A 25,091-nucleotide genomic window follows, 5' to 3' on the forward strand; every position below is an offset into this window, starting at 1 on the left:
TGTAGTTGGGAACCGTCAATGTTAGGTTAATGGTTGGACTGGATGATCTTCAAGGTCTTTTCCAACCTAGACGATTCTGTGATTCTGTGATTTATGCAGTCTCAAGATATAAGAGACTACATGTACAGTCTTAGTCTGCTGTAGATGAGATGAATACTCCAGTACAGCATAAATTCCACCTTTATTTTTAAAAGACTATGTATCATGAAAACTCTAATGCCCACCTTATGCTTTGGATCCAACTAAGGGCTGCAAGTCCTTGTTTGCAACAGAAAGAAAATTCATTTTAATGTACCTTTTGGACATAATACATAGCCTAAACATGACAGTTTGATCATCCCCCCACATACACTTCAGGATGATATCTGGTGTATAGAAAATTAACTAAGCCATGTGATCTTCCCAATTATTCTGGCTAATTTCTGCCTTATTAGAAGTAGTGCAACACTGATGCTGGGTGGGAGGGAATAGGGTCCCCATAATGGAGGATCTAGACTGTTGCAACTAGAAGAATGGCAAAAGGGAAACCCACAAGTGAAAGGTAACAGGCTTTTTCTTGAAAATACCAAGTGCAGAATTTTGCAGCCTTTAAGTCTTTGTCTCGAAGAGCTATGCAAACATCTAACATACCACACTTTATTTTTCCATTTCAAAGACTGAAAGAAGAACAAGGATTTGATGAGTGCCAGAAAAAGCCAATAATATAAATAACAATACATTCTTCACTACAGTCTTGGTTTTGCTATTCGATTTACTATTGTTTCCATGGAAAAGCCACACACAAACTGTAGGTATTCTGCAAGCTACAAACACAGAATAACTTCTTTGTATTGGAACAAATCAAAATCTTGGCAGTGCAGTTACACAAGATTATACATATGGACTATACAATACATCACACCTTAAGTTTTTGTGTTAAACACATGTGGTTCATTTTAACTTAGAATGTCTAAGTTTAAAAAAAAATGCAGAATGCAATAAATCAGCACACAAATAAGGAAACCTGAAGTTAAGCATAGAAAAGCAAAGACGAATTTTAAGACCAGAAAAAAAGAAAAGCCTATTTTTAATGTGCTTTTAGTTCCCTAGTTTTACATAGTCATGCAGTCTCAATCTAAAAACACACTGAGCACCTGCATTGCTATTAAAAACCCTGTGATTTCAAGTGTTCTCTTCCTCACTTTACTGAAATTGAGAGATGTCCTGAAGATCACAGCAGTGCTCCAGACACCTTACACCAAAATAAGACCCACTACACCATAACTAAACTCTATAGCAAAAGTCTGTACTCTGTTTTTCTGCTGTAAATAGTAGACTGGGGCTGACTCTTAATAAAGCCTCCCAGGCATTACACTACTAGACAAACGAATGAAACTAAATTAAATATTTCAAAGTACCAATGTGAATACAATGACAATGCAATTAAACACACAGAGATTTCAGGAAAAGATATTCACTGTGGAGTCCACAATGATTCAAAAACAACTTCGGAAGTAAAGGAGGCTTTGATAAAGTTCTCAACATCTCTTATCCTCCAGCTTCACATGTACAATGGGCTACACTTACACAAAGCAGAAGCCCACAACAGTAATCCTACAATTACGCTGGCCATTAGTGACACAGGCAGCTTAAACTAAAAGCCTACTCAAGAAAAACAAATCCAGCCTGAAGAGTCTATAGCTGAAAATTACTGAAGAAAATCTGTGACAATGTCCTGAGCTAGATAGGCACCTACCTGGTAAAGAAGAGGTCTGTCCCAGAAGTATTTTCTGAAAAGCTTTATGTCTGACTCCAGCAAGTGCTGTGCAGTGTGGCTGAATGTCAGCGTCAGAGCTCCTGATGAATGAACAAACTGCACGCAAGCACCCTCGCTGATCTCCACTCTTGATATGTCCAGTGGGTGACTGCCCTGGAAACTGGAACGACATGCTCTTTAACTAGATGCTCTGTGCACAGGTAGAATGAAAGCACTCAGTAAGCTTCCTGCTCGCCTTCGGCACGGCCCATTGGGATCCCAACACACCCACTACAAAAACTGGAAGCAGAAAATCTGAGACATCCACCAAAAATACAGCTGGGCAAACACTTACCAATGACTCCATTCACGCCTAAGAACATGGAGCTACTTCTAATCATCAGCAGGGAAAAAACAATGTCAGCTCTAGATAGTTACTAGTAAAATAAGACAGAAAGAGCAAACCATGACAACATCTGTTTCTCCTTACTGCTGTAAATCAGCAATGGTACCTTTTCCTGTTCAAGCTGCCACTTATATCGGTAGGATGCCACTGGCAGCTAGCAGGTGTGTTATATCACAACAGTGAAAACCAGAAACTGTCTCAAGGGAATACAGCATTGTTTGGATGTTACAAACGAGTATCAGTGTTGTAAGTATCCTTTTTTCAAACTGAAATACAGATAAGTCTCAGAGAAACTATACGCTGCATGGAGCTAGAACCGAAAGTGCCACATACGGAAATAATAATGTAACCCAATTAATGTGTATTTCTATTTGCAAGGTAAAGCCAACAGTGAGAAGGGGTGTCTGATGCTGAACATTTGGTACCCCAAGACACAGAAACATGTGCACCACGCAGCTCCTCAGCTCTGTACAGAGGAAACTCCAGACAGCTGAAACATGCCAGAAAGAAATTTGTCCTTTAAGTCATTTGTCAGTGTGGCAGCTCTCCAGCAAAATAGTCATGGCTGCAGCACTGACTTTGCTGCTGACCCTCCCTTATTGATTCAAACCTGAGCTTTACAGAGGTCACAAAGTCTCCTGAGGTTTTGTGGAAGTCAGATCCTATGGTTCTGTTTCTATGTAAATATTTCTCTATATATATTTTAAGGGATGTATTTACTTGCTGGATTCAGCTGTGATAGTGCTAGGAGAGGTACTTTACGGTGCAGGTGGTCCTCTGTCACTTAACTGACTATTAATTGATTTGCAAATGTAATGAAGGACACAAATCATAAACTTCTTTTAACTTTAAATACAAGTTTACCACTTAAAATGGTAATAATGGCAAAAAAAGTGACAGAAACCAACACAAAATAGGCAACTCTTTTGAGAAAAACAACAGTACTCCTCACATCCCTTAACTGATAGGCATTTTTCAGAGGAAGCAGCAAACAGTTCTGCTCACCTGGCAAAGACATCAACAAGTTTGGAGTGCCCATTTTGTAAAGCCAAATCTAATGGTGTTGCTCCATCCTCATTAGGTAATGCTAATGCTGATGACCCTCCAGGCTGGGCTGCTAAGAACTGGGAAAGCTTAACCAAGCCCAATTTCATCACAAGGTGGAGGAGAGTTTCTTTATGTTTAAGCTCTGAAGAAACACAGCAAACAAACAAAATAATCAGTAACAAAACCCAGCATTTTATTTGCTAGGAAGCATCAAAAGAAACTTGTTATCATCTGCAGAAATATCACAGCTCAGGTTCAGACCTACAAAAGTATTTTGGCAGAATCCGACTTTCACTGAAATCAACAGTTAGGATACTTAATCGCATCTGTGGAGCTATACTAGGATACCCAAATACCATTTAATTTCAGCAAACAGTTTGAATTAGATAATCTCAGTATTTCTCTCTTTCTCTGTATATTGTATAGCATTCAGCATAAGAGATGCTCCAGTATACTGCAGAAGATAATTAAGAGGTAATTTTCCAGCTGCTTTGCATTGCATTAGCAACACAAAACATCTGGCAGCATGTCAAATATCTCAATTTAAAAAAAAAAAAGAAAAGAGAAAGAAAAAGAAGGGTGTGATTTTTCAAGGCAGGCTGCTTATCAACACAGTAAGAGAGCCTTAACAGCACAGTGAGCCATAAGCTAACACACATGTGGGTAAAATATATAGGATAATTCTTGTGTCTCTCTTTTCAGAAAGGTGACCTCACCTGTTAATACTTCCTCTCCACTTTTTAGCACATCATAAAGCTCAATGGGATTAAGTTTAAAATAAAAGAGGACACAAGGATGATTTAGTCACTAGATGCCAATAAATAAAATTAAGCTCAAGTGCCACTCAACCTGCTCCTTACACTGGTATTTTGGTATGAAGTTAAATATAAGGGTACTTGCACAGGGTCAAGTATTTAAGGGCCGTTACTCTACAGCTCTCAGAACAACTGGCTGAAATCTATTAGGTTTCCAGTGATTTATGAAATTCCATTGAAATTTATTGAGCTGATTCAACTGACTTTTTCCTCCCTATTACTCAACCAGTTCAGAATACGTTATTGAAAATTATACGATCCAGTGGCAAAGGAAATGTGAGGCTTCTGAAGCATATTAGTATGTGCACACATTTATGTAAATAATACAGCTAAAATCAACAGCAAATTGCTGTCAAATTTCCTCTCTGCATCAATATTTACAAGATAAAACTGTGTGATGGAAAGCAATCCCCCAGCAGGGAGAGCAGTTATGTAGACATAAAGCTAATGAACATGTTTTTCAGAAATACTTTAGCAAAGGTATCATGTAGTTACACACAAATACAGTGGCTCATGGCTGACTCTTACTCAGTTTAAGTAGTCCCTCTGAAAGTGTCAGGAATATTTATTTTATAGAATCATCAAAAAAAACCCCTTTGAACAGTTCTCAAGAGGTCTCTAGTCCACTCCTTGCCTTAAGGCAGAATCAGCTCAACCTAAATCGCTCCTGACAGATGTTTGTCTCATCTGTTCTAAAAACCTTTCAACGACAAGAGGTTTTCATACTTTTACCCTCACAGTTACAAAGATTTGAAATGCCTAACCTAGCTCACCCTTTCTCAGTATAAACCTGCTGCTTCGTGTCCCATCTAAAATGGGCATGAAGAATACTCCTTTCGCTCTCAGCTTCCTTTTACATAATTCAAGGCTACTGTCAAGTGTCAGCTGAGTACATCCTCTCTGGACACTTTAACAGGAGAGTTGCCTTTTGGAATGTCCTCTCAGAGCCGGGGCCCAAAATTATTAGCCTCCTTTGAAAATGTTGGACTTGAAGTGTTACAATATTTAAAAAAACTTTATCTCCCCATCTCATAAAACCAGAATGGCAAGGAACCTAAGGAACTTGCTCTACCGCTCCAAAGGGAGAAACAATGGGATCTCCACTGGTGATCAGTTTTTGCTCTGAATATTTGGTAGTAACCCATCCAGACTTTTTACCTTTCTGTTTCAAGTGGAATCAAAACTTTCAGATGGAGTCAAATCACAGAAAACCATGACAAGCTTCCTTCAAGATATGAAATAAATTCCAAACATCAGAGTAAAAGGGAGCTTCAGGACACAGACTCTAGCACCGCAACAGCCAGCAAACCTCTATGTAGCATCTGAAACCTTTATTTCACTGCAGTTCTATCAGAAGCGGACACATTAACAAGATGCAGAGGGGATTCATTAAACCAGAATATCACTAAACATATACCCATTATATACCTAAGTATTTCTAGAACACACATATAAAATGTCGTGTCATTTATTTTTTAAAAAAATCATCTTCAAACTTCCATCTTACTTGTGGCTAGCTCACATTGATCTGGTGCACTAGCCTGCCCATGCAACACTTATTTTCTCCCCTGGTTTTGGGCAATAAAACTATTTCTCAGCATTCCCATTTCAGATTCTCGGCAAAAATGTGTCTAACTGGACACAGGATCTGCTGCAGGATTCTAGGCCACAGAACAAAGTAGGGAACTATGGGACTTCTTCCTCAAAGGTCTGCAAAATATTTCTAATTTCAGTCTTTGGAGACAATGATCATTGCTGCATTTTAGTTACCAACATTAATCATTAATGATATGAATTATAGTGTTTGCATATCTATTAAGTGAGATGGCATATATGTTTCAAAGTTTTCAAGTACATGCAACCTTTAAGTCCACTGAATCTGAATTAAGCATTTGCAGAACTGCTTTGCTAAACAGCGATATGGAACCATAGCATGGTTTGGGTTAGAAGGGACCCTTAAAGATCACCTAGTCCAACCCCCCTGCCATGGGCAGGAACATCTTTCACTAGATCAGGTTGTCCAAAGCCCCATCCAAACTGACTTTGAACAATTCAAGTAATGGGACATCCACAACTTCTCTGGGCAACCTGTTCCAATGTCCCACCACCCTCATCATAAAAAGTTTCTTCCTTATATCCAATCTAAATATATCCTCTTTTGGTTTAAAATCACTGCCCCTTGTTCTGTTGCTACAGGCCCTGGTAAAGTCTTTCTCCGTCTTTCTTACAAGCCCCCTTTACATATTGAAAGGCTGCAATAATGTCTCCCCTGAGCCTTCTTCTTCTCCAGGCTCATAGGAGAGGTATTCCAGCCCTCTGATCGTTTTCAAGGCCCTCCTCTAGACCCACTCCAACAGGTCCATGTCCTTCTTGTGTTGGGGACACTGACTTGCAGAAAAAAGACTCTACAACCCGAATAGAGTTATAAAGCAGGTATGTTTACTCCGGCGCTGGGGTGCAAGGGGATTTCTCCACAAAGCTTGCACACCCACAGCACCTTTTACCAAAAACTTATAGAGCGTGGATATACATATTCATTGATTACATAACACAAACATACATATGCATGAGCAAGGCTGGGTTAGCTCTAGAGGCTGGTGTCAGCAGTTTATGTTCTCTTTGCACCTGCGCATTGCCTCCTGGGGGGCGTCTTCAGGAGGAAGGCTTGTAGTCTTTCTCACCTTGTTTTTCCCTCGGAGCATGCGCAGATTCTCTTAGTCAATTTCTTGAACAACAAAAAATATTTTTCAGCCGGTTTACTCATCCTATCTTATTTAAGGGAACCAATGAAACTTCTACAATCTGTATATGACTATCTTTACTCATTACTGAGGCCCAACTAGTTACAGTACACCTGTTCTTCAAGGACAAAAACATGATTATTTTGCTGAACACTGCAGTTCTTGGTAGATTTTCACAGTAAACTGCTTTGTTTTGATGGACACAGTAGTCCTTGGTAAAATTCCACAGAACAGTCTGGGCAAGCAGGATTCTTAGCAATATTAAAAATACTATAAGTAATACTATAACTTGCTATAAGTAAGGAAATAAGTTGCTAAGCCGTTTTCTACAAGTAAATAAGTAAATAAGTCTTAAAACAAGTAATCATTTCTCTGTATCAACCCCAGACCTAGATGCAGTACTCCAGGTGAGGTCTCATGAGAGCAAACCCACACAGTGAGAGGCTGGCTAAAGTCAGCCCATAGGGAATATGGAGGCATGAGGATCTGACTTCAACCCACAGCTTCAAAGCCCAACCAAGCACTCCTCATCAAATACTTTGGTCTGCCTGGATCTGAGACCTTCTTCTATGGAGGCACATTTAAATGAGTAGGGCTCAGGCTTCCCAAAACCCATCCAGAGATAGTGGAAATGATAGCTGATGTGTCACTTCAAAAATGGAAGACCTCAGTTCAAATTCCTCCTCAGCTAGATGGGATTTGAACCCACACACATCTTCAAACTTCCTCTGATCACTATTCTGGTGGGAGCATGCCCTGTCTCCTCTGTTACAGACTAAGTGAAAATGGGTCACGGCGCAGAAGGAAACGCAAGGGATGCAGGGCAGAAGACCAAGAAAGCAGCAGACTGACTACAATGCAACAATCAGGTGGGAGAAGCCTCTGCTGCTTGAACACGGATGCATTTCTCATTACACTGTCATCAGATGTGAAAAATGATGCTGGGAGCCCAGGTGTCTCACTTGCTCGGAGAACGCCCTCACCAGTCAGACACAGTATGAAAATGCGTGCTGGTATCTTCGGTCTCCCTAGCTGTGTTTCTGAATAGAGATTGGTAACATCATCTGTGCCTCAATGCTATTTCTGTACTTTAGTCTCCCCCTCAAGGATTTTAGCAGACTCAAGGCTATTCCACCTGTCTGAACCCCAGCAGAGCACCACTGGATGCCAGGCACCAGCACGCCCTTGTCTGGTGTGTTTATATGTACAGTGGGAGTTCGAATTTAGATGCCCAGGGAATGCTGTGGTCCAAAACATAGCCCCTGAACAAACCTCATGTATCTTCAGGTTAAAATGTTCACTAAAAAATGAACTTTCAGAATTGCTCATTGGTCTGGAGTAGTTAAATTCTGCTGAAGTCCCACTTTAGACATCAAAGTGGGTTCTTTGGATGCTTCCAACTAGACCATTTTTTATATATATAGTGTTAATAAGCAGCCAGCACGTAAGTTCATCTAATTAAAACACATGCAAATATATCAACCAGTATTAAGCACACTAAGCATCTGATTAGATACTAACCACACCCCAACCCTCAGAGTAAAAACACAGAAACAAAAAGGCAAACTTTGCTCTGAAGTCCATCCTCTGATTAAAACTTTGGCCTGGGGCTGTTGTAACACTGTAAAAAAGCCAGATAAACTTGCTGTGGGTAAGGTAAGATTATGACTCTCCCACTCAGCAAAAAGGGAGCCCTTAGGAAGCCTTCCCTAACGAGGGATAGCCTTCTCTCTGCTTTGACACTGTGGCAAATAAAGTTACTCTTCTGACGGCCAAAGCTTAAAAATGGTGCAGTATGATTATGTCTGCTACAAAGGAACTTAATTTCAAAACCAGCTAATAAACAGTAACTAATCTCTGTGGTCTTAAAACACCATCTACAATAATACCTTCTATTATCTCACCACAAATATTCTAGTAACTAATTTTTATCTGCCCAACCCAACAACCTTCATCTAACCTTAGGCTAAATTTTTTTCTGGCTAGCTTGAATGCACATGGTAGCAGAACCACCCAGCAGCTCCACCAGCTGCTTTCACCCCTGATGTACTTCGCAACAGCACTCGCATTCCTCTGCATCCTTCACTTCTATAGACTATGTATTTGCTGGGCTACTCTCCTCTTACTACTCCCACCTGGCTTGCCCAGGAGTAAGCAGAACCTGTTGACATAAAGCAATTACTAATAGCTTCATGATACTACAATCTGAACTACAAATTGTAAAGTCAGAAGGATAAATTAAAAGGTAACATGATCCTTCAATACAAGGAAAGTATTTTTCACCATGAGGATAGTCAAACACTGGGACAGGTCACCCAGTGAGGTTACAGACTGTCAGTCCTTGGAGGTGCTCAAAACCTGACCCTGAGCAAACTGATCCAAATCTGAAGCTAGCCCTGCTTCAAGTGGAGGGCAGGACCAGGCCATCTCCAGGGATCCCTTCCATCCAAATTCTGCTGTGGTACTACTCCAGAATCAGCAATATCAAAGCAAAAAACACATGATGACTGGTAATAAACTTTTTAAATAGACCTGCCTAAAGATAAAAGATTTGCACTTAAAAAAGGTGAAGTTCTGAAACAACTGGGGTTTAGCACTTTTTCTCTTGAGAACAATTTCCAGTTTCAGTTCTTCTCTTTTACCATCTCCTCTTAATAGCTCCTCCCTGTCACAGAACAAACAGCATTTTCCCACACCTTTCACTTTCTTTTCCCCTTCCCTTGAGGAAGATTTCAAATGTGGCAAAATGGGGGGGAAAAAAACAACCAAAGAAAAAACATTACAAAAAGAAAAACATCAAGAAATAAGAAAGAAAACATGCTGTGAAAAAACAACATAATTAATTCAACTGCATTCAGTGGCAAACAGGAAGAAAATAAGGAAAAAAAATGAAAACACAAGGCTTCTTTAATATATTCATATTTAAATGGTACAAAATACCATTTTCCATTAAGACACAAACCCAACAATTCATACTAGGTCAGCTATTGCAAGACAGGTGGTGCTGTAAAAGATACACACTATCAGGACATTGTTTTGCATCGGATCCCAATTCTCCAGCCAAAACAATCTGAGTTACACTGAGCTGAGCCAAACAGAGTCTGGTTTAAACATTAAATAAATCCTTTTGTTCTTTCTTGCACCTGAATCCCTTCCTATGTCCAAAATAATAAACTAAAAACAAATATTTCTCTCTGACAGAAATGACTAAACCTTTTCTGGGCTATGAATCTCATTCATTTCCTGGAAGGAGACTAAAAACCTCAAGACTTGTGACTTGAAAAGCAGGGGGAGACATCAAAATTCACTGACAAATTCCAGTTTTTCCTGGCTTCATACTTTTACGCATTACTGTTCAGTTTCTCACTTTTCTGTTAGGTATGAGATTGTTCATAAAGCAGTCTTCAGTGCACCCCACTGCTGCAAAAACACACACAAGCAATTTTGTGAATAGTGGCCACAATGCACAAAGTCAGGTAGGTGGTATCTGAGAGCAGGGCTGCAGTGACATCTCCCCTTTCCCCTTAACAAATATCTGGAACATCCCCCTTTTCTTTAGTTAGTTCTCCTATTCATCATACCTTTACCAGGTAAGCCCCTAAACTGTCTGACCAAAACAATATTACCTCTCCTCACAAATCTCAGCACACCTAGAAACATTTATCTGCTGTTACCAGTGTTTTCCTAATTCCATAAAGGAGAACAGGCACTTTGTCCCCCTCTCCCCTCCCTTCTGCAGGGAAAAAGAAATCTAAAGCTCCAACTGAAGAAAAGACACAGAATTTTCTTTAATTTAGATCAAATATATGACATGTATCAGCCAGGTTTGAACTGGTGCAGCTTAGCAGGAAAATGTTTAACACCAAGTGGAAACAGTAACAGGATTTACAAAGGGCAGGGAGAGGGCAATAAAGTAAAAAATGCCACAGAAAATGGAAGTGTTCCCCAAACGTAGACTGTAGAGCAGCAAAGTTCAGTGCTTCAGTTCACTCCACAAGACCTATTCCTAGAAAACAATTATGAAGCATTTATGAAATAAAATGGAAATTCTCCTTCTTCATGAAAGGGAATTAAAACAAGTATAGACACTGTTCCTTACTCTACAATCCACAGTTAATTTTTATAATTCAGGCTATAATTTTACTCCTTCTATTAATAGCCTTAAACCTAAAAGAGCACTCTTCTTCTTGAAAATAACTGTAAATAGGGGCAAAGCCAGCAGCAACTGCTCTTGTTTGATTACCAGCACAGTTAAGTCACCCAGACAACCTGAACGCACCCTCCCAGCAATGCCCTTAAAAAAACCAGAAACTGAGATGCCCTCAGCCTCCTGTATGTAAGGCAGACTCCTTTGCAAGGTCCACACTCCTGTTCTTCCACTCCCCCTCCAACAACCAAGGGACATAAGCCTGAGTGTGTTAAGGACAAAAAAGTTGCAATGAAGACATTGAACCTATGTTTGATGATCCTTGGGTGCTGCCAATCCTAAAAGACTTCCCTAATCTGATGGTACTAAGAGAAGAAAGTGGAAGCACTTTTCTCATCCAGATTAAACCACTCAATCTTTCTTCTTTTATTGTGGTAAACTGAAAAACTGTGGGAAGATTCTCTTTTTTGTTTTAGCAGCTCTAACAAGTTATTTGGCTTAATATTTAATATTGATTATCTCCACAAATTGAATAAGCCAATTTTCAGAAGGAAAATATCCTTTATGAAGGTGCAATCAACAAGAAAATCAGCTTCTCCCACACCCTCCTCCCTATCCACTCCTTCCCCTTTCTTCAAACCAACGAACAAATTTCTAAGCATAGCACCTCTGTTGGGACCCCAGTTTCCTCTAGCAGCAAACTGCTTGTGGTCCAGGTGATTTCAGCATCTGACCAGTTTGTGTGAGTGAGCAACTCCTGACATGGTTGTCACACAGCCACTTATTACAAGTGAGGATTACAGAAAGGTTCATGCTTTCTTCTTTCTTTTGTTGAACTTAAATAATGTGGCTAACAAGTCCTGACCTGTGCAACTGCACTAAATTCCTGAATTATTTGCAATGCTCCCTAGACAATCCAGGCTCTCTCTTTATCCAATCCTTTTTATACCTTATAAAGGGAATACAAACACTTTTTTCCAAATACCAAAACCCCTATGAATAAATTATTCTTCTATCTTTCCATCAACCCATATGCCTCTAAATCCTCATAAAAATGACTAAGGTCCAAAAACACCAGCTGGTGCAATAATTTTCTCCAGTAATGTGTCACTCAAAAGTAATTTTCTTCCAATAAAAATAGTCCAGCAGCTCTGAAAACTGACAGATCTCACAAGCATGAGGTCCTAACTAGTGATGGATGATAGCACCCACGTCTTTCACAACAACGATACTAAAAAAAACATCCTGACACTGCCAAGTGTCAAGACACCATCAGACCTTTGGGGCAAAGAATTTCAGGGACAGCAGGTAGGGAAAGAAGGTCTCTTCCTCTTTCTAAATCCTCATAAATTCCGTTTCTCATCCATTTTGATCTTTTGGAGCGTGGGGAAGAAATGGAGTGCTGGGACAACACTTAATCACCTCATGGTGGAAGGCAAAGAACCTTCTCCTTCTCTCACTTGTGCTGAGATCTGAATCCTTCCTGCCTCAGTTCATCCCCTTTTTCCTCCTTCTCCTTCCCCTGCACACACATAGCTCCCTCAGCCACATGCAACCCTCAGCTGTGCTTTGCCTCTTGGCTTTGGGGACAACAGCATGAGGAAGCAACATGAGTCAGTGCTTCTCAGAGTCAGGTGAAAGGAGAATATGGCTGTAAGAACAATTAGAACTATACTTTCAAGAAGGAGAGAGAGGATACAGGAGCCAAAGAAAACTGCTTAAGAGGATACCAAAATAGATGTCAGGCCCAGCCCAAGCCCAGACCTCAGAGAGAGACAAAGAGTATGACTGATCTCCCCTGGCTGAAGGAGAAGCTGTCTGGAAAGCTTTCAGGAGCCCTCCACTCAACAAGAGTGGCCAGTAAGCACTGCCCAGGCAAGACTGCACTGAGAGCTCCTCACTGTGCATAAGCATCACTACCAGGCCTCAGGAACTTGGATCAGGTTTTGCTTTATTCAGAAACAAGGGGAAAGATCCCAGCTTCATTTAAGAGCAATGACTGGGTACAAAGGGAGATGTCACCTTTTCAGTGCAACAGTGCCCATGAGGCAACCACTAATGCAGCATGCTCAAGACATGCTCATCTAACATTTCAAATGTTCACAGAGACTTTGCATAGTGACTGGAGCATACACCCCTGCTTTTCCACTGTATTCAAATTTTGTTTATATATAGTATTTAAATCTGAAAAGTGAACAAAGTATGAAAAAGACACAGAAACAAAAAATCACAAGTCCTATAAAAGTCTCATGAGGGCAACATACTCTTTTCCATATAAATGTTCCAGTACACCTGAAAATTAACAATTAGCATAACTAGAAATGAAATAATTTTGCCATGGATAGCAGCTGGCTGGTATCCTGCTGATGATTCTAGGTTGGGCTTCAACTGGTTTTCATGAAAAGCTTAGCCAAGTCTGTGGTCAAAACTACAACTGATTTCTTCAGGCTTTGAATGAAGGTCTTCATTGCTCTTCTAAGATCCAACAGCCATGCCAGCAGTTGAGTAATGTGAACAAATATTTACTACACATCGAAATGAAACAAGTAACAATTTTTTTTTCTCTCTCCCGTCTAGCCAGTATTTGAATGAGTCTTGCTATTTGCTTTTATATCTCTTGAAAGAGATGTTTACAGCAGACAGACACAAACCAACCTTCTCCTGAGGAAGGCAGTAGCAGATTTCAAGCTATCTGTCATTAAGAATTAGAAAGATTTAAGACAGGAAAAATGCTCTCACCCAAAAAAACGGGCTAAGTGCTGTGTTTTTACTTTGCAAAAGCTTACATGAATCTCTCTTTCAGTTTGGCTCATATGGAAACTGCCTGTCCTCCAATTTTTAGCAATTTAAAGTACTAAAAGCAAAACAGCCAAAAGTACCAAATTTTCAATGAAAAACATGTGAAGCCATGAAGTTTAACACTGTTTCCAACCTCAGCTATAAATCAGCTGGGTCTGCAAATAAAATTATACTCTTCAGCAAAACCTAACTACAGTTTTCTGTTTGCAATGAAACCTGAAACCGGGAAAATTTCACCTAAATTTGTTACAAAATTTTTCAATAGCATACCCTAATGTAAGTAGTTTCCTGTATATTTTCATCCCACTTCCTCTACAATTAAAAAAAAAACCCTACAAAACTTCTTTAATGATCTTCTCCCCAAGGAATGACCATAGTCATAAATAAAGCATAAACACAGACAGAACCGTGATAAAAATTATGTTTACTCTGTACATCAGAACGCCTACAGTAACATATTCTTCTGGTTTATGACTGTCTCTTTTTTGTCTGCGTAATTAAAATATCTCACTTGGTTGGAACCATGGTGGCAAAGCTTCACTGCCACAATTCTTGTGGTTTTTAAACAGACAGTTCTTTAATCTTACAAAGGCAGAATCTATAAATAAAGAACTGCATTCACAGCGAGTCAAGGCATAAAAAGCTTCTGGAGAGACTGAGTTACAATAACCATTATTATCCTTTTAAAACCTCTGGGCATAAACCAAACCCCTCTCATACTTGAACAATTTTTCATCTTAACCACAAAACAAAGTATAAGAGTTGAGAACCTGGATAAAAGGTGAGATACTCTGCTCTGAACTGTGCACCAAACCACTGTTAAAAGCTTTCCAACTTAAAATAAAACCTTACCACCTTTTGAGCAGCTTCCAAGGATGTTCCAGGTTGATGGCAATTCTTCATGAGCAATGGCCATCATCAAATCATTATCCAGGGACTGCAGATCTTTTATCCTTAGCCCAAACTTATCCAGCAACATCTTGTGAGTAGCGGCAGTGACACATTCTGCATGATTGACCAGAAAGCGAGACAACTTGCAAGATAGATTCTCTCTGTAAGTGACAGGGCAGCTGCCAAGGACCACAGGTGAGTATCCCTTTGTGTACATTAACACAGAGACCGAAACTGCTTCTTGGCATCCATGGCCTGCAATTATAATATAAATTAATTACTAACATTACCTATGTTCAGAAAATACATTAGTTTTTCCTCATTTCCCCCTGCCTCTAAGAGCTGTGACTTCTCATCCAGAACTATTTTATTCTTCCCTCTAATTACACCTATTTGTAGGGCATCCACCAACCATCTCTGCTGATGAACTTGGATTCCACTAGACTGTGAACTGTCAATCCTCCCAATTACACTGACATAATTAATTCTAGAGCCAGTCTTTTCAGGTGAAGATTCTTTAACCACAACAGGAAGAAGAGGTAACCACATCAGGATGAAATCTCACAAATCAAAAGCCTGAAGGTTCTTGGATAAGAATTAAGAAAAATGAGACACTCATTAAAAAAGTGGCAGAGTGGGCTGCAACATGAACTCTGAGTAATATATCAACTTATTAACACCCATTTTGTACCTACCCCATATCTCCATATAGGCCAAAACCAGAAGCTGTTAGCTAATACATGCTTTGTGCTTTTGGCAGACAATTAAATGCTGTATCAACTCTAACTTACCGCTGGGACCCTCAAAGTCCAAGGAACTTTTTCTCTCGAACCTCTTAAGCACCTCGTGCATTCCTCCTCCCCCTTTGCCATCTAAGCGAGGGTGGATGTCATACATCTGAAAGAGGTGCAAGCTGTACCTCTCACTGGAGAGCTAACCATGACATACTATGGGTGCAAATCTAAATTTTCCAAAATACCCCATATTAACTACAAGTATATATGCAATGTAGTAAGTGCAAAAGAAAGCATGTACTTACCACATCTGTAGTTGTTTTTTAAAGTGCTCTGTGTTCCCTTATGTTTAATTTGGCCACTACAAAACAACACTAACATCAGCAGGGCTATATTTTAACATCACACTTTATTTTCAGCTGTTCATGGCTTCTGTTGGGAACAGGCAGAGGATTAAGTGTTGCCTGTAGCCTCTTGTTTTTATTCCTAACCCAGAACCAACCATTTAACAGTGTCATTTCAGGCCTCTTCAAAAAAAAAAAAAAAAGACTTTGCAATCCTGAAATAAGTCTAACATTGCATCTTCCCCAGTTGTAATCCATGACAATCATTTACCGTTTATAGGATCAGAGGAGCCACCATGTAACAGCAGTGAACTTTCCCTTTTTATACTCAGCAGTTATTTTCAGGCTCTAAATGCCCTTTAGAAAACAAGAACAAATAACAAGCTGATCCTATTGCACAGGTACAGTATGTCTATAGCCACCTACTCACACCAACAAAAAGGTCACAAAGCACACTATAAAGGTGACAATCAGGGTTTATGTTACATACATGAGGGGAACAATGCCAAGGCAGAGCACCAGCTGTAGCAACACAAAGCCCCCCTGTTTGCAGCAAGGCACCCCTGGAACAGTTTTCCTGACATGTCTCCACTCTGTACAGCTCCAGCAGAGCTCTAAGCATTGCACACCTCCACCATAAGGGCCTTGCAAGCTGGGCTCAGAGGCTCAGACAAAAACATGACTTCTGCAGGTGTTAGGATGCCCAGAGGCAAACAGTTGTGGCACACAATTAATTCATTTTAAAATGATGCCATCCCTGAAGACTGCACTTCAAGTGCACACCCAACTATGCAAGACCAGTAACACTGTCTATGCCTGATACTGTGCTGATGTGCATTGTTATGAAAGGCAGGATCACCTATGGTCAGTCAAACTCAGCCTGGACCCTAAAGACCATCTTTCAATTCCCACATTTCCTCCATTACAGAGCCATATAACAGAGTTATACCAAATCACCCAGTTGTGCCCAGCTTTGCAATGGGGGTGGGGTATAGCAAAGAGATTAAAAATGTAAACAGGAGCTAACACTCACCTGGAACAACGGACCGAAGAGCATTGTCACTAACTCGCTCAGCAAACATTATGTGCCTCTTCAGGGATCCATCATAAACAAAATAAAACTCAGCATCTTCTGGGAGGTAAATCTCCTTGTCAAATTTTGCATGTATAGTCACCTGTCCCTGAAAAATTAAAGAAGTTTCAGAAATATGCAGTAAATTTCTCATCTCCAACAAACCCATTGATATATACTTCAGATGCAAGTTTATTATAACCTTTTCAACTCTGCTATAGAGATGCTGTGATCCAATGACAAATCTGCAGTTTTCTAGTTCCACTTAGAAAATCACATTGGTCTTATGCCTGCACAAAGAAAGGCGATTTTTAAAACTACCTTTTAAACAATGCCTTTCAGCTAATTCCTTTCATTCTGACCCCCACAAATATAATTGACTTTTTATTTAAAATGCATCAGAACGAGTCAGTGAACCCGAGTATTTTGCTATTTACAAAAGCACACATTGTGTTAAAAAAAATTAAAAATTCAGAAGTGCTTGACAATGATCTTAGACTCAGTTTACAAAACAAAAGCACTGATGTAATTCTATAACTGACTATGCTGGTTTCAAAGAATACTGGTTCCCAGATATCTGTCCATGGGTTTCTTTATAGTAAATAGAAAGAAACGAGCCAAGAAAAATCTGTCATACAATAGCTTCAAAAAAGAACAGGAAAGGGATCTGAGAAGCAGCAAACAATAACAAATGTCTGACATGTCTGAGGGAGGAAATTTAGATGAAGTTGCTTTTCCTCAAAGAGGACAGTGTGCTCTACCACGGTCCCTGGCTGCCACAGTTGTTGTAAATAAGACAGAATTGCCCCAACATCTGGCAGAAATGGTGTTTTCTGGAAAACACACTGCAGAAGAATATGTCAGACATTCACACTTCCAAACGTTGCCTGCCTTGCCTCTACTCAAAACAGTTACGACAGCACTGACTCCACTGGCTCCACAAACAAGTCTGGTAAAAACCTGCACCAAAGCACGACACGGTCGCACAGGAACTTCCATGGTTGAAAACCACAGTTATGCCCCTGACCATCCTGACAAGCATCTGGCTTCTTTCTCTGTTCATTATATGGAAAACATACACTTTACTTCAGTGAGAGTCTTGCTGCCCCCCCCAATATCACACATGCCTTCCCCGAGGACATCTTTCTCGTCACTCATAACAATGCGAATCCTGCATTTGTTTTCCTCTTTAATACAGGCCGGTCTATTGAACTAGGAGTGAACATGCAAAGGTTAGTTTCAGGCACAAAATCTTTCTTAGATAGGATTGTTCCTGTAAGGATAGATGTAAACAACATTAGGTGTCCAGTATCGAGAGAAAACATGCCTGTCATCTCCAGAAACTGATAACCAACTCTTTTTAGGAGCCTGAAGTGTTATTACAACTGCCAAGTGTTTTTTCCTATTTCTCTTTGGGGTTTGCACTGTTATACCCATAATAGCAGCAATAATAATAACAATAATAATAATAATAATCATCATTATCATTATCGTTATCATTATTAAATTATAATTATTGTCATCATTATTGTCGTTGTAGAGATGGACAAAGTGACACACACACACTCACATGGGTGAACAAGCGGCTAGTTTTTTTATTACTAAAAGCATGCATTTTTATATATTTCAGGTGCCAGAGTGTCACAATATAATTGGTCAAAAAGTTGTTTTTAACATTCTCATTGGATAACCTTTATCAGTTATCTCCCTGCTTACTGCTATCCTGCTGTGTAGTCTGCAGCTCCTTGAAAGTTATTTGCCTGAAGCAAAGCTTCCCTATCTCATGGGTACATCAGAATCTTGTCAAGATCAAACTCCTCTTCGATCAGGTTGCTGGCAGACCAGCTGCCTTCCCCGACACATTATCATTATTATTTTATCATCCTTTTTTAAAAAAATCTTTTTATGTTAGTTGTTAATATCTCTTCTTTTTCTGTTGAGCAATACCATGGATGGCTATTCTGGGGTGATAGTGTCCTGGTTTAACCAGGATAGGGTTAAGTTTCCCCAGCAGTGGCGGGGAAGCTCTAGCCGGGTTATTCAGATACCATGTGGAGGTCACATCCTGGCGCTGAAGCGGGACAGTCAGTTACCGCGTGTACTGTGGGATTTGCTCTGTTCCCACTGCTGTATTGGTAGATATTTTGCTCTGTTCATTGTTATCATTGTTACTGTTATTGTTATTGTTGTTGTTGGTTGTGTTGCTATTGCACTGCTGTATTAAACCTGTCCTTATCTCAGCCCGGGGCTTTGTATTTCACTCCCTTTGTGGGGGAGGGGCAGCGGCCGCGTGGTCTCAGACCCCGCCAGGGGCTAAACCAACACAGATAGGAACAGGGTAGGTCCCTGAAGACACTCTATGGACTGCTCCAGTGAGTGTTTAGCTGACAGCAGCCTGGTACACAGGAGCACAGCAGAATTTCTTCCACACAGGCACTTCTGGCCACAACCCCCAAACCACCTCTATACTCTCTGGACACCTAAGGCTGAAGGACTACATAGCCAGCCAGATTCCACATTTTCTTTGTACTAACTACGCGAAACAAGAGAGATATTTTCTGGCAATATTTCTCCTTTCATAAGCCTACTCTTGAAACAAAAAGATCAAGCCCAAATTGTAGCCATTGGCTTATAGTGCTACTTTTTAAAAAAGGTTAATTTAGACTCAGTAAGGACAGAGGAACATCTTAAACTGATCACACTGCATAACCTACAGGCATGAGGAAAAATTTCACAACTCCTTGTCTTATAATGGGTGAAGGAAAAAAGCAAGAGAGGAAAAGATAGAGTGTAAAGCTCGTGTGTATACAACAAAAAGCAGCTTTTTCATAGCCCACTCCTTCAACCCTCCAGAAGAAGAAATTACTGATAATTTAAGCAAAGATTTTACAGAAGGAAGGCAAATTGTCAGGTAGCTTGGCCAAACGATTCATTTGGAAATTTCTACATGATCCAAAAAGAAGGTTAAACCCTGTCTTACTAGAGAGGAATCAAAGATAACAAAGACAGTAACTTTCACAGGGGAATACTAAGCTACACCTTTTTTGATTCTGGATGATTACCACACCTGGCATCAGAAACAGTTATTTCACAAAGGACAAGCTTCTATCATCATCTCCAGCACTATCCACTTGCCATCACATCCATTCTGTCTTCAGACATTCTTATTTCATGTTGCTCAGTTCCATCACCTTCTTCCTTGCTGCCACTACCAAAACACAACAGTTTGCTGTTCAGGCCACTACAAATGCCTTTTGCTCTAGCTTCAAAGTATGTTTCTTCTTCTCACCTACTCCTCTCCAAAATACCCTTGGTGTGGTTATGTCATCTTCCCTTCTCACCACCTGAAAATCTTTTACAACTGCATTGTACTACTGCTGGAGTTCACCCCTACTCTTTCATCCCTTCCTGTCCCTCCACTGCTTTGCACAACACTTGTCCCATGCAGCCATGCCCTGTACCAGTCATGCTGCTGCCTAGCCTCGCACAGGACAACTTCTCTTCCACCACGCATCAGCCCATCTGGTCCCCTCATCCTCTCCTCTGAGCTACAGCCTTCACCCTGGCTTCTGATCTACACATGGCAGAGCCTATCTTAGCCTGTGTTTGGGAAGACATACTTAGTCTACTTTAGAGACACATTAATACCAACCCCCATGGTAGCTTTGATCTTTATAAGGTAAGATATGCTAGCCACCCTTTGGAAAAGACATGAAAGAAATAAAATAATTTGTACACCATGGCTGTTCAAAATGTATCTAATACTACATTTAAACCTGAATACTTAGGCATCTCTTCCTTCAGCACAGTCTTCCCTTAATTCAGAATTACATCTATTTAATGTCAGATTTGAACATAAGCAATAGTTTCAATAAAAGTGTTAGGGATCTATACGCTGCTAAAGAAACTGAGTTCATAGGACAAAGTGAAACCAGAAAGAAGAATTTCATACTGTTTGGTAAACTCCTTTCCTACAATTGCAAAATCTTTTTTTTTTTTTTAATTTTAATATAGTTATTGTGTAGTTAATCTAATTATAAACAATACGCTACATATATAGCATACATATAATCTACATCCTTATATATGTATATGCACTAATAAAAAAAAGATGCTGTAATGCAGCTAGACAAAATCACAAACAGATGTGACTCTGATGGAGTTGGCTGCACCCACAATCCGTTTGCACTGCTGGCACAAATGTGTTTATTTGGCAGACCAGTCTTTCTCACTCTTATGACCACTTGCGCTTCTCTTGAAACATTGCTGGCAGAGGCTCACTTATTACACACATAACAGCAAAAATACCACTGAACTCACAGGATGCTTTTATTGTCACCAAGAGAGGTGTCCCCATGCATGCCTATGCACACATCTAGGGTGCTTTCCCATTCCTTTTCACAGCTGTGAAGCAAGCTGCAGTGAGACAGCACTGTAATTAGCATGGTGTTCATTTCCTTTGTGTGAGCCAACTTTGTTACCAGAACTATTTAATTTTTTTTTCTTCAAAGATCACCTGCAGTCCATTCTAGAAAACTCCTAGGTAGAAAAATAGTTGGAGAAAGTAATGCATGTTGTGAGCCTCCTCTAGACTTTGCAGCTGGAAAAGGCAGAAGGATTCATCCAGCTCCCCAGCCCAGACCAAAATGCAGCCTTTCAGGGTAGAGAATGAGGAAGAGGAGATGAGGGAAAAGTCCGCCAGTTTATTTAGTTCTTTGCCGAGTTCTTCGCCCTCTGGGTTTGGATGTATGACCCTTCCTTTAGTTGCATTTAAATGAACATCACTCAAGGGCATTGACTTTACCGTGCTATCAGCTCTGCACACAGGCAATTCACCATTTTATTGAGAACTGTCAATCTTACTAACAACAACTGCACATTTCTTCCACAACTTTGATCAACATACTGAGGAGCTCTGGGCCAAAAACTTCTCCTAAGGATGATACACCCCAGCATTTGTCACATGAAGGTCTGGGGAAGAGACTGATCCAGAGAACTTTATTAGAAGGAAAAAAACCAAACACCTTAGGGTGTCCCAGACCATATACAAAGTGTTGAAAAATACATACACTGTAAATAAACCAAAATTTCAGTGCCACAATTACTTTGGTCAAACATGGGAACAGGCTTCCTAGAAAGGTGGTCGATGTCACAAGCCTGTCAGTGTTTAAGAAGCTTTTGGACAATGGCGTTAACAACTCACTTTAACTTCTGGTCAGCCCGGAGTTGATCAGGCAGTTGGACTAGATGATGGCTGTAGGTCGTGTCAAACTGAAACAGTCCTATTCTATTCTATTCTATTCTATTCTATTCTATTCTATTCTATTCTATTCTATTCTAATTTATATTTATATTCTCTATATTCTATTCTACTTTGGATTATTATGTTTTGTAGCGATTGTTAAAGCTCAGTGTTAGAAAAGTACAACAGAGCTTCAGAACTGTGCACGAACTTGACCTCTATCAGCTTCTTTGCACACACAAAATAAGCTCACCCAGGCAGAAACCCAGAAGTCATACATTAGCCCTTTAAGAAAAGGGCTTATTTTATTATCTTAAATCTGAGGGATAATTTATATGTTTCCATTATACCCATACTCTGTGGAGGCATTTATTTCCTGGTTCCCTCAAGGAGCAAGCAGCCCAGGGAACAGGTTGCAGCAGGAACTACCCTAACAGATCTTTCCTCTGCAGACAAATAAACTTGGAAAGCGACAGAAGTGGAAGCAATTCCAGCTCCATCCTCCTCCTCCTTTCCTAGCAAGGAACACAGAAAGGATGGAAGTGGGCTGGATCTTGCAATGAGAGTCAGTAATATATTCCTCCACCAAAGCAATGACTTTCTGCTTCACAAGGCTTCACAGAGGTTTTTGGGAGATGCCACCTGTTTTGTAACAGAGCTTCTTGGCAGAGCCTGAGTGCTCAACGCAGGCTCTAGATTACTGTATCCACTAGACTATTACACTAATTAAATAGTGTAGGTAAAAAACAGTCAAACACTTGTCCAGTAGTTCCATGAGAAATTCATACTCACAGAAAACATTCATTCAACACCACTCTCACTTCTCCACTGCTTCCTATCCCATACTGCAAGGCACGACCAAAGCACCTTCACAAAAAACCTTTGACACTGACCTATCTCTAAAGCATGAAGAGATTCAAATTACAGTTAGCAGCATTTAAAAGTAGATAATCAAGACCTAAATCACATGTCAGTACAAAAGAGCAAAACCAACAGAAATAAACTACGATATATGCACTACCTGAAATGGAGACACTGCTCCTACAGAACGGTGTTTGTTCTGAGCTCATTCCAGACCCTGAAGCTGGAAACACAGCCCATATGGCATACTACTTCTGCATTTCTAAATATAGAACCAATTTAGAGGATAAGAACACTTATTCTCTAGGCACCAAAACTCAGACCACATAAGTCACACAAGTGCCTCATCTTTGGAAAACTGGCCAAGTGGACTGAATATGGGCGGCTATGAGAGTGTGGACCCAGAGGACTTTGCTGAGCCAGATTCCTGACAATCCACCAGTTGCTAGGTGTCTTTGACAATGTTTTTGTAAGTTCATTTGTCTAATGACAGTTCAACCTCTTTTTCACTCTTTTCTCTCCCTAACAAGCTTATTTATATCCCCATGAACTTGGAAAAATGTAACAGGGAGTTACAGATTTATGTCAGTGTAGGTATGCTTAAGCATGCTTCTCAGGGTCCATGTGGACATCAGATAGTTCAATCCCCATTTAAACAAAGCAAGGGGAAGCATGTGCCACTTCACCATCTCAGCAAATAAACACAGCCCCTGGACACAGCTGGTTTCTCAGGCAGCTGCTAGGGAAGGTCCTTGCCCTCAAGTTCACACAGTGTTGATTCTGATGGACTTGTAGAAGAAACAAATTTTAAAGTCAAAGGGCACTTATTGAGACCAGCCAGCCATTATCTTACTGAGATTTACACCTGAATGGCTCAAAACAAGTTCTCAACTCTATGCAACTACCACAGGGACATATGGGAACTGGAGATCCCTCAAACACCACCCAGGCCTGTAACAACAGAGAACTTCAGGCAGCCATATCAACATCTCCGACTGCAAAAAGATACCAGAGTGTACAGAAGAAAAAGAGCATGGGAGAAACCCTCAGTCCATTGAAGTCAGGAGGAATTTTGCTACCGATCTATTGAGAGCCAAGATTATCATTACAATCATTGAAATAAAAAACAAAAAAAGGATGCAGGAGGATTGGGGAGAGAAGGCTGCAGCTTCAGGGCCATTAAGAGAGACACCAACTCAACTCTAAATGCATTAAATCTGTAGGTGAGCAAGTGTTTGGCAGTTTTGACTTCTCTGAGATTCATAAAGGAAAGCATACCTTTTACTACCAGTGAAAGCACTGCGCTGGCATTGGCACCAAAGAGATTAGGAAGGTTTGTGGTTTTAACACCATTTATAGGTCTATGCACTTTTTCAATGTCACCAAACAGGTTTTTCAGACATATGTTTTCCTTTGGCTTCTCTAGGGCACTTGAGAGCTGACTGGATCAGGCACTGAGCAGCAGGGTCCCCTGAGTCCCACATCCTGGGCAGGAAGCAGCAAAGACCAGACTTCCCACAGCCTCAGAAGAAGAGCTCCCACCTCCAGCCATGCTCTGACCCTCTTCTGCATCCCATCAAGAGACGGGGGCAGGCTCCCCATGAGGAGAAGAGGGGAAGGGAGGTAGCAAACCCTCACAGCTGATGCATGGCAGCATCCAGGCAGGCAGAACAGGCCAAAGGGGCAACCACGGTACTTACAGTATGCCTGATCCCTACTCTGCTCCAAGTCACCCCATGTCCTAATAAATAACTGGCCCTTAACTTGAATCGAGCTTCTTCCACTTTGAATTCATTTAGGTAACACCATATTCTTCTCCAGCAACCTGCCCCAGCAAAACAGGTGCAACACAAAAAGACCTTTAGTGGGCTTCCAGATCCAGGTCATCACACTGGCTAACACTTAGACTTCAACAACTGGTCCTTATCCTTGCATACACAGTCTGGATAAATCTATTTTCCCAACACCCTTTCACCATAAAAATAATACATTCTAAGGTATACTAAAAATGTCTTTACAAAACTATATAAACAACATAATAGCTTGAGAAATAATGTTTTATCTAGCATTTTCAAGAGTATTATCTGTAAATATGGTATGAACAGACACATTTGTAATTACATGCTCTAAGAAAAATATCTGTGTGCAGGAGTAAAAAACATAGCTTCTTTGTTCCCAAAATGCAAGTCCCAACATCTCAAAGTAAATGCAAATCCCCAGGTACTGCTAGCAGTAATGGGGCTTTTTTCCTCTATGT

The 25,091-nt window shown here is 40.3% G+C and overlaps 1 protein-coding gene across 2 annotated transcripts in view; it reads right to left on the bottom strand.

The window, feature by feature from the left end:
• ARHGEF28 (Rho guanine nucleotide exchange factor 28) overlaps positions 1-16,778 on the bottom strand; it is a 100,353-nt gene extending 83,575 nt beyond the window's left edge. For both annotated transcript variants that reach the window (XM_074813014.1, XM_074813013.1), the window contains exons 1-4: positions 16,693-16,778; positions 14,546-14,836; positions 3,147-3,330; positions 1,736-1,916 (exon numbers count right to left, since the gene is read on the bottom strand). In XM_074813014.1, the coding sequence (XP_074669115.1) occupies positions 1,736-1,916; positions 3,147-3,330; positions 14,546-14,836; positions 16,693-16,741 (705 nt within the window). In that variant the 5' untranslated portion in view covers positions 16,742-16,778. The remainder of the gene's footprint in view (positions 1-1,735; positions 1,917-3,146; positions 3,331-14,545; positions 14,837-16,692) is intronic.
• Positions 16,779-25,091: the final 8,313 nt, after the last annotated feature.

This window comes from Strix aluco, chromosome Z (assembly GCF_031877795.1).
Source record: "Strix aluco isolate bStrAlu1 chromosome Z, bStrAlu1.hap1, whole genome shotgun sequence".
NCBI classification, from domain to species: domain Eukaryota; kingdom Metazoa; phylum Chordata; class Aves; order Strigiformes; family Strigidae; genus Strix; species Strix aluco.